The following is an 11,944-nucleotide window of genomic DNA, read 5'->3' as shown; positions in this document are numbered from 1 at the left end:
GTCCCCTGCATCGGCAGGCGGACTCTCAACCACTGCGCCACCAGGGAAGCCTTGTGTGTGGTGTTAAGAAAGTTAAAAAGAAAAAGTTTAAATCTGGACCAACTTAATTTGGAGCATGGCTTATAGTAGTGTCAAATGAAGTAGAAAGATTGATATGCATAGGACAAAAAGATGTTTGAGTTTGGCCAGGAGAAAGACATGACTGGGATTCAAAGTAGAATTAAGTTGCCTGAAGTTAGGGGGTAAATAAAAAAAAAATAAGGAAAGTGAAAGACCAGTTAGGCATTTGCTTGTTGAGTACCAACTGTGTGTTTGTTGTGCCTAGTGCTGCACATCCAGGGTGCCTGCTTGCACAGACCCTACCTGGGCCCTTGCAGCACCTGGTGTTGTATACTCAGGAATGATTACTGTGGCTGAGAAATCCATCAAAGGGAGAAGAGAAATGGGACAACAGGTGCAGAGGTGATTGGGCAGTAGAGCATATGAAGAGAAACCTGGAAGAAGAGGCCTGGTTGGAAGAGAAGAAAAGGAACCAGTGTTGGGCAAAATAAAAAGAGTATGCTGAGGTCAGAACTATCACTGAAAGAAAAAGGTGAAATCAGAAGAGCTGATTTCAGTAGGAAGGTAGGTGAAAAATAAGGTTCAGAGTCTGTAAAGTGATAGACTTGAAAGAGGAGCATGAGAGGAGAGAGAATGGTTATGAGAGTAAGGCTCTGAGTTTTCGGGACTTTTAGGAGGAATGGTGGGAAGACGAGGGTCCTAAGGAAATGTTGGACTAATTATGCAGGAAGAACACCATATGTGAACATTTCATTTAATTTAGGGATGGCTGATGATGGCTTGGATGTCTAGATTTTTTTAAAAAATTAATTAATTTACTTATCTTTGGCCGTGTTGGGTCTTTGTTGCTGCGCGTGGGCTTTCTCTGGTTGCGGCGAGCGGGGGCTACTCTTCCGTTGTGGTCCGCGGGCTTCTCATTGCGGTGGCTTCTCTTGTTGTGGAGCACGGGCTCTAGGCACGCGGGCTTCAGTAGTTGCAGCATGCGGGCTCAGTAATTGTGGCTTGTGGGCTTTAGAGAGCAGGCTCAGGAGTTGTGGCGCATAGGATCCCACGCATGTGGTGCATGGGATCCCACGCATGTGGGATCTTTCCGGACCGGGTAGATTTTTTTTAAATAGGAAAATATAATGCAGAATTTTTAAACATGCTTTGACACCAGGCACTGTATTTTATGCATCTCCCTTTTCCTCTCCCCATACAGTGCCTTTCGTGTAACAAACAGTAAATAGTTGCTGAATGAGGTAAACTCGTATTAAACACAGGGCTCTAAGAAGTGAATTATGCATATTGAGCTCAGTTTTACCATTATTTTTGTTCATATGTTTCTCATTAATGTAAAAATCTGTTAAGTTCACATCATTGGACAACTTGATGGCAACATCTCCAGTAAATATTTATTGCATGAATAAATGCATTTGTAAAAGTTACTTTCTCTTTAGTGTGTAAAGGTTGTAAATGAAAAAAAAATCAAGGCTCCGTCTGTTATTAAGGCAGTCTTTTATTTATTTATTTTTATGTAAAAAAGATTTATTTATTTTTGGCTGTGTTGGGTCTTCGTTGCTGCACATGGGCTTTCTCTAGTTGCGGCGAGAGGGGGCTACACTTCTTTGCGATGCGCGGGCTTCTCGTTGCGGTAGCTTCTCGTTGCGGGGCATGGGCTCTAAGCACGCGGGCTTCAGTAGTTGTGGCTCGTGGGCTCTAGAGCGCAGGCTCTGTAGTTGTGGTGCACGGGCTTAATTGCCCTGCAGCATGTGGAATCTTCCCCGACCAGAGCTCGAACCTGTGTCCCCTGCATTGGCAGGCGGATTCTTAACCGTTGTGCTACCAGGGAAGTCCCCTTAAGGCAGTCTTTTAAATGGAAAAACTGCATTCATTGTCTTAAATATTTGGGATATAATAACCTTGTAAAAAACTCAATTGATCACTAAATGCATTCCTCTCTTTTTGCCCCTAGTGGAATGAAACAGTCGAGCTTTTTCGCACCAAGATGCCGTTACGGAAACATCGGTGTCGTTTCAAAAGTTATGAACGTTGCTTCACAGCGGCCGAAGCTGTGGATTGGCTACATGAGCTGTTGAGGCGCAGCCAAAACTTTGGCCCCGAAGTGACCCGCAAACAGACGGTCCAGCTGCTGAAAAAATTCCTGAAGAATCACGTTATTGAAGACATCAAGGGAAAATGGGGCCAGGAAGACTTTGAAGACAACCGTCACTTGTACAGGTAATGGCAACAAGTCAGCCCCGAAGGGGAGGAGTCTGGGGAGGACCAGTGGATCTGGTCAGTCTATTGAAACTTCTTCATGTGAAAGAACTTACTTGTCCGTGGGCGTGATGCTGCAACTTGTGATTTGTTGGGTGGAGAACTGAATCTGCTGCTACAGCAAAATTGATTATAGTTTTTCTTGGTGCTCTTTTCTTCATAGAGCACCCCTTAAGTAGTCTTTTGTTGCAGTGGCTTTTCAGTAAGGAAGACTTTTTGTGCCTTTTGCACACTGGGAGGATGGCTGTAGTAGCTTAGTACCTCTCCTGGGGAACCTGAAAGGGTGAAACAGTGGTTCTGTCTTTCACCTTTCTGAGCAGTGTGAAGGTGTGTATTCAGGGGGTTAGTGGCAGAGGCATCTGATCTTTAAGTGGAGCTCAGGTCTGTAATGAAGAGTTGTGCTAGAGTTCCCCGATGTCTCAGATTAACCCTGCAGTGCATGTCTGCTTTTCCCTAAACATTTTTGCTCATGTTTTAGTGCTGTTTTATGATTGCTCACTTACTACCCAATAATCTGAGGGCAAGGATGTCTCTCTGCTGACACTTCTGTCCTCACTGCATGCTAGACTGTTTCATTGCTGGAGCTGGAGGAGACCTGCCTAGAATTCAGGGAATGGGAGAATACTAAAGAGGAATGAAGTCACACGAGTCCAGAAAAGAGGAATTGTTGAGCTATCTACAGAGAGGGCTACCAAAGTGCTAAGAACCCGAGAGGTATTAAGTGAAGAAATGAAGATGATGGGCCCTCAATATATGCTGCCTTTTACTCCAACAGAAGAGTAAGGAATTCTCTTACAGCACATTCAGTGAGGCATTTGGGGGCCACTGGGTCACCTGGGTTTGAGCAGAGAAAACGTGACTGTTTCCTGTCTGAGTCATTTCTTTGGTTCCTTTGGGGACTAGAGGCTGAGAAAGGCTGCAGAGCAAGGTGAGGCACCACCAAGGCCAAGGCCAGACAACTTTGTATGTTTAGGATCTAACTTCGTCACAGAATTTCATCAGCAATCTCCCTCTTCTAGATGTCAAGATTGTCAGCTGGGCAATTAATTGTCTCTCCATTTGGCAGTTATTTCTGGCTTGCTGATCCAACTTTTAATTAGAATCTTGGGTGATTTTAGCCTGTTCTGAGACCATAGTGCTTATTAGTATCAGGCAGTGGAAACTCTACCCTTGGTTCCACATGCCACACTTCACTGGGGATTCTTTTTTTTTTTTTTAATTGCCTGTGTTTTTTTAATTGAAGTATAAGTTAATTTACAATATTATATTAGTTTCAGATGTACAGCATCTTACTAAGTTCTTACTTAGAACTTTCTTAGACCTTAGTTCTAAGGTCTAAGAAAGGAACTGATACCAACAACACCTGTGATGTGCCAGATTCATTGCACAGTCGTCATTGAACTCAGCACCTGTAGATGTTGGTGGTATTATCTTGATCTTAAAGATTAGGAAATTAATGAGGCCAAAGTTACTGACTTGTCCAAAGTTACTCAGGTAGTAGTAAGAGTCAGGATTTAAACTGAGGTCTCTATCTCTGAAGCCTGTGTTCTTGTGGCGTGTCAGACTGCCTCCATTGCCACGGCATGAGGTTGACTAGCTTATTAAATAAACTAATGACCGAATGAGTAAACAGAATCATAAACCAGAAATATTTAGTGTAGTCAACACACGTTCATATATTCACAGAATTCCGGTAATGTATAAAGTACTATATAATACATATTATATGATCAGCTGTCTTCTCAAATAAAGGAGGTAAGGTAAACATAATCAGCTTAAACACTTACATAAATATAGCAGGGGATAGGTGGTTTTCTGGGTCTGTGAATTACAGAAAGGCATAGTTAGAGAAAGCAACATGAAATATAAAGACTCTTAGAGTATTTTTTAAAGACAGAAATTACACACACACCACAGGAGAATTTTATAACAGAAATGGTGAGTGAAGCTTTTATTTTGGAATGTGTCAAATCTTATTTTTAGTTTAAAAACATGTCATATTTGCTGTGTGACTGCATTTACATTTGTTAACTGTGATTTTATTTTTCAAGAATCCAAGAGTTAAGTATAGAAAGTAGGGGGAAATAGTGAATTTTTGTGTGTAAGAAAGGAAAGTAAGATCCTAATATCTGAATGTCCCTAACAGAGGAGATTTTGCAGAGAAGGGCCCAGAACTATCTACTGAACCACTCTTTGCTGTTAGTAACATGGGTGACTAGAAAGAGAGCTGGACTGGCTGCCAGTGGAGGCAATTTTAGATTTCACTAAAGGATCCTCATAGTTGAGCCATATGCTGTCGTCTGTGTCTAACAAAGCTTCGTGGCCCCAGACTTTGGATGAAGAGAACTAGTGATACTACCTTGTATTTTTATAAGAAATTTGTTTATGAAGCAATTCTTTATGATCTCATTTGATCTTCGTGACAACCCCGTACGGTAGACAGGTTGGATAGTTCATCCTCAGAGAACTAGACAGTTGTCTCTTTGAAACCTCTAAACAAAACATCAGTAAATTCCATGGTGATCATTGAATCGGCCCATTTATGTATGGGAACAGACAGTTACATAGGATTATTTAAACCTAATGAAGTGGGTTATATAGAAATAGAGGTGTGTATTATGATCATTGCTTGTTTTGGACTATTAAATGAGGAAAGTGTTTGACCTGTTTTAGATCTTTAGCAGGATGGGTCCTTGGTCTGGAGCCTCCACCGGGCCCTTGCCCTGTTCTTACTACTGATGCTAGCTCTGGTATGCAGTTGTAACCAAGGTGTTCATGGCTTACAGATAGAAATTCACTGGCTCGGGTATAGTGCTTGTGATCTAATGTGCAGGGAACCATTTTCTTTTTATTTTCCTACTTCTTCCTGTTCCTTTTTTTCTTTCCTTCTCTATTTCTTTCTCTGTTTATACCACTTTATGTGTATGGCTGTCATGTTCTCACTTGTTTCCCCTTTTCTTTTTCTTCTACTTCATTTCTCTCTCCTTTTCTTTCTGTCTTTTCCCTCATATTTGCTTTTTTCTGGCTTATTTCCAAAATCTTTAATTTGAACCTGAAATTTGTTATGTAGATTTTGTCAGCTTTCTTGAATGTGACTTTCACTGTTCTTTATTTAAAAAGTAGGAGTCATGCTACCCAGTTTTAAGACTTACTCTATAAAATCACAGTAATGAAGACTGGTGTTGGTGAAGGGCTGGATGAACGCTTGGGTCAGTGGAACAGAACAGAGTCCAGAAACACACACAAACATGGCCAGTTGATTTTTGACGAAGATGTAAAGGTAACTTAAAGGAAAAAGATTAGTCTTTTTGGCAAATGATGCTGGAACAATTAGAAGGCAGCTATGCTTACCACTATACCACCAAGGCTCACAATGTCGGAACAGTTGGACATCTATTCATCTACATGCAAAAAAATGAACTTCAACCTAAACCTAATTTTTTTAATACAGAAATTCATTCATAGAATTCAATGTAAAACTAAAATATTTTAGAAAAACAGGAGAAAATCTTTATGGGGTTAGGCAAGGAGATTTTAGACATGGCACCAAAAGCATGATTTATAAAAGAAAAAACATGGTAAATTGGACTCCATCAAAATTAAAAACTTTTGCTGTGTGAAAGGCACTGTTAAGAGGATGAGAGGACAAGCGAATGTTGGGGAGAAAATACTTGTAAATCGCATATATGACAGTGAACTGGTATCAAGAATATTTAAAGAATTCACAAAACTCAACTGTAAGAAAACAAACAACAAATAATAGATTTGAAAAGACACTTCATCAAAGATATAAAGGTGCTTCATCAAAGATATACAGACAGCAAATAAGCACTTGAAAAGATGTTTAACATCATTAGCACTAGGGAAATGCAAATTAAAACCATGGTGAGATACCACTGCATATCTAGTAGAATGGCTAAAATAAGAATACTAATAACGCCAAAATCAAGAGAGGATGCAGAGCAATTGGAAATCTCCATTGATGGTGGGAAGCCTAGATTGGTAGTCACTTTGGAAAAGAGTTTGGCAGTCTCTTTTAAAGTTAAACATGTACTTATATATGACTTCATATTCCTGCTCCTGGGCATTTACCCTGGAGAAATGAAAACTTATGTTCACACAAAAACTTGTATGTGAATATATATATTTGTAACATCTTTATTGGAGTATAATTGCTTTACAATGTTGTGTTAGTTTCTGCTGTATAACAAAGTGAATCAGCTATACATATACATATATCCCCATATCTCCTCCCTCTTGCATCTCCCTCCCACTCTCCCTATCCCGCCCCTCTAGGTGGTCACAAAGCGTCAAGCTGATCTCCCTGTGCTATGCGGCTGCTTCCCACTAGCTATTGATTTTACATTTGGTAGTGTATATATGTCAATGCTACCGTCTCACTTCGTCCCAGCTTACCCTTCCGCACCTGAATATTTATAGCATCTCTGTTAATTCAGATGTTCCTGTGGGTGAATGGATAAACACTGAACGTCTATATGGAACGCTTCTGTGCATATCCAGTGCAGTGGGATGTGTGACTAAGTCAGAGCAGGAGGGAGGTTTTTTGTGAATAATTGAATTGTTCTGTTTGCTGATTGTGATGGTGGCTTTACAAAGTGTATATGTGTGTTAAAATTGATAGAGCAGTACACACACACACACACACACACAAGAAAAAAGGAATAAATTTTACTATATGCTAATAACATTTTTTTAATGCTGGAGATTTGAAAAGTCTCTATTTTTACCTCTAGTGAAAGAAATCCGAATTTACATTGATTGAGGTCCATGGCCCTTCAGTCATTTTCTGTGGCCTTGGGAAAAAGTCTTTATTATTACCCTATAGGTCTTTTGAAGGGGCCAATAGGAACTTCTTCAAGTTAATGGACTATTGGCTCCCTCTAGTGGACACCTTTTGTTTTTATAGTAAAGCTTAAAATTGTGATTGTGAGTTTTGTTTTTCTTTTGTTTTTATTCATTTCAAGTCCTGAGTTTTTATCCTGTGATAGTTGGATAAATTTTGTACACTTCCTATGCATCAATTTTTTTCATCTATAAAATGACAGCGCTGGACTAGATCTTTAAGGTCTTTTTCCATTCTAAACTTTTATGGTTCCAAATATTGAGTACATATCATAGGTGTTTTCCAAGTCCTAGGCGATGAAGAAGATATGAAAGAAATGTAACATTCTTTTCCTCCCTAATTTTGCAATCTCTTTTGAGAGAGAGTATGCATATATCAAAAAGATATGGAGCAGAACCAAGGCAGTATTGAATTAATTAACCAAAATGAACCTGTAACAAAAGCTTAGAGATACTACACTGGCAGTCCTTGGGTTGACACAGCTGTTTTGTTTAACTGGCATTGTGTTTTTAATCATTGAAATTTTTTTCTCATTTTTGTTTTTCAATTTTGTGTATTTTGTGAAGGTAATACATTCATGTGTTTCAAAATTTACAAAGTACAAAAGAGTATATACAATAAAAATTTCCCTTCTACCTTGCTCCCCCAGGTGGGGTTCAGGCCTTGTACTTGCATTGAAGCTTTCTTATTTTTATTATTTATTCTCAAGTTGTGTTGTTTTTTTTAATACCTTAAATGCTAGTTTGTCCTGGATGAGAAGAAGCTGAATAACTTTCAAATGCAGAATAGAAATAGAGTGGGGGTTAGAGGGGGAAGAGCAGGATAGAAAATAGTTTATTCTTACTTTTTCCCATGTAAAGGCTTAAGCAAAAAAATATAGAAAAGTCACAATGTTAACAGTAGTTATTTCTGGATAGAGGGCTTAAAGACAGCATAAATTATTTTCTCTCTTCTTAATTTTACACATTGAGTACATATTGCTTTTATTTTCAATTTTTAAAATCATTCCAGTAAAAGAGTAATCAATAAATTGTATTGTTTGGAAGTTTACAATGATAGGATGACTTCTTTTAGGCACCTCTGCTCCATACCAGTACCCCACTTGCTTCTGGATACTGTGGACTAAGAATGCTGCCTGCCATTATCAGTAAACAAAGGATGTTGCAGCCATCAGCCACTGCAGCCACCTTGTTGAGCCCTGAGGGGGCTCAGGCTGGGAGAGCACAGGATACTGGCCCCAGATAGCTAAGGTGCATGTCAAAGGGATGATTTCAGTGAGCCCAGACTCTTGCATCTTCCCATACATAGGAAAGCGCAAAGTTAATTAACTTGAGATATATGGTTTTCTTTAATTAATCTTTTGATGTTCCCACTATCTGGACTTTGTTACAAAACTCCTATATATCTTGGCTCTCCCCTTACCTCTTCAGAGCAGTTTCTCAGAGCTATCTGAGAGGCTGCCTTCCAGGCTTGAACTCCTGAGAAAGTTCGCCAAATAATACATGATTCTGAAGTTTTAGGTCGTCCATTTTTTTCAGTCGACAGTAGTAAAAATTCATCCGGAAGAGAGAAGGCACAAAAGTAGCCAAAAAAATCTTGGGCAACAAGACCTTTTGCTTTATTAGAAACTAAAATGCCATAGGGCTAAACAGTGTGATAATAGACCTGGAATAAATAAATCTGGAACTGACTAGAGTAGAGAAAAAACAAACTCTCCACCCAGTTCCCTTCCACACAGGCACCTAATGTTATTAGCTTATAACACATCGTCTTAAAAAATTGTGAACAAATTGGAGCAAATTTAATTGGAGCAAATTCCCCCCAGTTGCTGCCCTTCCCACCACTTCACTACATCATACCAGACTGTATCATGGTAATGTTGTCTGTCTTGGTCAGTGCAGGAACTGTGTTTGTGACCCAGTCGGTGTGGACTGGAATTTTGTGAGATCTCCTGGAGGAGGGAGGTGGAGGACGTCCATCTGGGTCCTGAGAATGGGATAGGGTCTGGATGATCAGATGGGATGGGAAGGGGGAGCATATTTCAGGTGACAGGACCACGGCTCTCAGTCAGATATACCTAAGTCAGCTTCTCTGGGAGAAGAGGGAGGAGGCTAACCTGGCTGGAGAAGTTTTAGGTCAGGAAGTCATAGGGCTAAATTTGGTGGTGTTTCTTAAATACTTGGCTATGGAGTTGACATTTATGTAAAAGGAAAAGGCAGCCAAGGTCCGTGTTTTGAGTAGGAATGAAGTCTGTGTTCTAGAATTGAGTTAATTGGACTTCCCTGGTGGTCCAGTGGTTAAGACTCTGTGCTTCCACTGCGGGGGGGCATGGGTTCGATCTCTGGTCAGGGAACCAAGATCCCACATGCCGCGCCATGTGGCCGAAAAAAGGGAATTGAATAGTAGTAATAGAATAGATTTTTAAGTCAGTGAAACTGGTGAGGTTTTCAAGGTAACTGGCGGGGGTGATGTTGCCTGAATGAGAATGCCAGCCATGGGGCTGAAAAAGAAGGAAGGGCCCACATTTTATAGCCAAATTCCAGGCTAGACCCTAACTGCTCCATAGGCCTTCAGGTTTGCCTGAAGTCTGACATTTTTTAAGTGTATTATTCATTAGTCTGAAATTGCTATTTTCATTTAGAATCTTTGTTGATGTTTGGCATTTTCTTTTATTGAGGCCTGGAATGTAACTCAAGTCTTTTTCAAGGCAACTGTCAATCCATAATACCTTGCAGTTCTTCAGACACATCTACAGTGTTTAGTGGGTGTTTAAATCTTCGGAATGGCTTTGTTCCTATTTAATGTTTCAAGGAGTTTGGAGCCTCCGGAGCTGGAGCTGGGTGAGTGTCTCAAAGTCTCTGTCCCCATACCTCCCACAGGGGTCAAGAATGAATGTCCAGGTCACAGTGTCATAGCTGTGGGATAATGATGGAAAAATATATAGTAGAGGGGACTTCCCTTGTGGCGTGGTGGTTAAGAATCCGCCTGCCAATGCAGGGGACATGGGTTTGATCTCTGGTCCGGGAAGATCCCACATGCTGTGGAGCAACTAAGCCCATGCGCCACAACTACTGAGCCCACGTGCTGCAGATACTGAAGCCTGTGTGCTCTAGGGCCTGCGTGCCGTAACTACTGAGCCCGCGTGCTGCAACTACTGAAGCCCTCATGCCTAGAGCCCGTGCTCCGCAACAAGAGAAGCCATTGCAATGAGAAGCCCGTGCACCACAATGAAGAACAGCCCCCACTCGCCACAACTAGAGAAAGGTCATGCGCAGCAGTGAAGACCCAATGCAGCCAAAAGAAAAAAAGAAAAATATGTAGTAGATGTTTGGCTTTTTTTTGCTGCCACGCCTTCTAGACTCCTTTTCTAGTTTGTGGGATTCCTTGTTTGTGTGAGCCTTGGTGGGAAGGAGGGCCCCGCCCCCAGTGGAAGCCTAGGCAGGTGAGACGTTCTCTCCCTGCCCCTGAGCAGTTACAGTGCAGGCACACATCCTACACTTGGCTGTTGGTATGTTCCTACCTAGGACTTTGGACAGCTTAGAGTTGGTTGCGATAGCAGTGGTGGCCTGCAGGAGCAAGGACAAGCAGCCCTGGTGCCAGCAGTGGCTTTCACACTAACCTGTCACTCGTGGTTCCTGCTGTGTGTGCTGTGGGGCTTCCTTCTGTCCCTTTTGTCCCAATTTTTTTTTTTTTTTTAACTTTCTGATCCTGGTTTTCCAGCTCTGCTATTGATCTTGTGACCTACTAGGATATCTTCTAACTCCTTTCTGGTTAAATTAGCCAGAATTGGTTTCTGCAACAAGCAATGCCTGTAGAGGTAGCAAAACTGGGGCAGCTCTTTGGGCCTAGGAAATAGTGCCACAATTTCTGTGTGTATTGGGACCGCCTGAGAGCTAAGCACCAGGTCAGATTGGCCTGTAGCAAAGGAGATGGAGCTCAGGATCCCTGAGGCACAGGAATTGAGTCTACTAAGAATAATGGCTACACCTGGCGGGGGCGGGGTGGGGCTGCTGAACGTTCTGTACTGGGCTCTTTAGTCTAACTGATTCTAATGGAGGTTGCATTGTAACTGCCTTCTTTGGATGTAAAAGATGCCAGTATGGTACGTTAAATAGAAGGTTGAAGTAGATTGCCCTCACTCACAAAAGGCAACTCCCGGTAACAGATCAACTTTTGTTTTGTAACATCCTTTCTTAGGCTTTTTGGTGATTAACTTTCAAACTTGTGATTTATCTATCTTGGTCTTTCATTTGTGGTCATAGTTACACGTTCCCTATCAGGTTACTTTATCCTTTCCTTTATATTTGTTTGTTTTATCCACTTGGTCTTCACCAACTTGCTCTTGGAATGCTTTTTTGCTTTAACCCTTACCCAGCTTTCTTTCCTATGAATTTATGATACCTGGTTATTATCATTAATAGAGAATGATGCATCATTAGTAGGGAATGGGGCAATGGAATTCAGAAAAATCAAAGGAGCTTGGCTTACTGAATGTTCCAATTTCAGATGGAGACAAAGCTCTTTAGGCCAGAGAAGATAGATTGAACAGGCGTAGTTCTCAAATACTGTTGACCTTGAAACAAAATATAGTTGACCCTTGAAAAATGCAGGGGTTAGGAGCGCCGACCCCCTGCACAGTCAAAAATCCGAGTATAACTTTTTTTTTGCTCTCCGTATCTCCACATTTGCAGATTCAACCAACTGCAGATTGTGTTGTGCTGCGCTTTGTATTTTTTTTTTTAGTGTGTATTTTCTTTTTTT

The 11,944-nt window shown here is 41.0% G+C and overlaps 1 protein-coding gene across 2 annotated transcripts in view; it reads left to right on the top strand.

Moving 5' to 3' along the window:
* Positions 1-11,944, top strand: part of DEPDC1B (DEP domain containing 1B) — a 95,284-nt gene that overhangs the window by 2,626 nt on the left and 80,714 nt on the right. For both annotated transcript variants that reach the window (XM_007453223.1, XM_007453224.1), the window contains exon 2: positions 2,015-2,280. In XM_007453223.1, coding sequence (XP_007453285.1) covers positions 2,015-2,280 — 266 coding nt within the window. The remainder of the gene's footprint in view (positions 1-2,014; positions 2,281-11,944) is intronic.

The sequence above is a fragment of the Lipotes vexillifer genome, unplaced genomic scaffold (assembly GCF_000442215.2).
Source record: "Lipotes vexillifer unplaced genomic scaffold, Lipotes_vexillifer_v1.1 scaffold366, whole genome shotgun sequence".
In the NCBI taxonomy this organism is placed as follows: Eukaryota; Metazoa; Chordata; class Mammalia; order Artiodactyla; family Lipotidae; genus Lipotes; species Lipotes vexillifer.
This window is presented reverse-complemented; position numbering and strand designations above follow the sequence as displayed.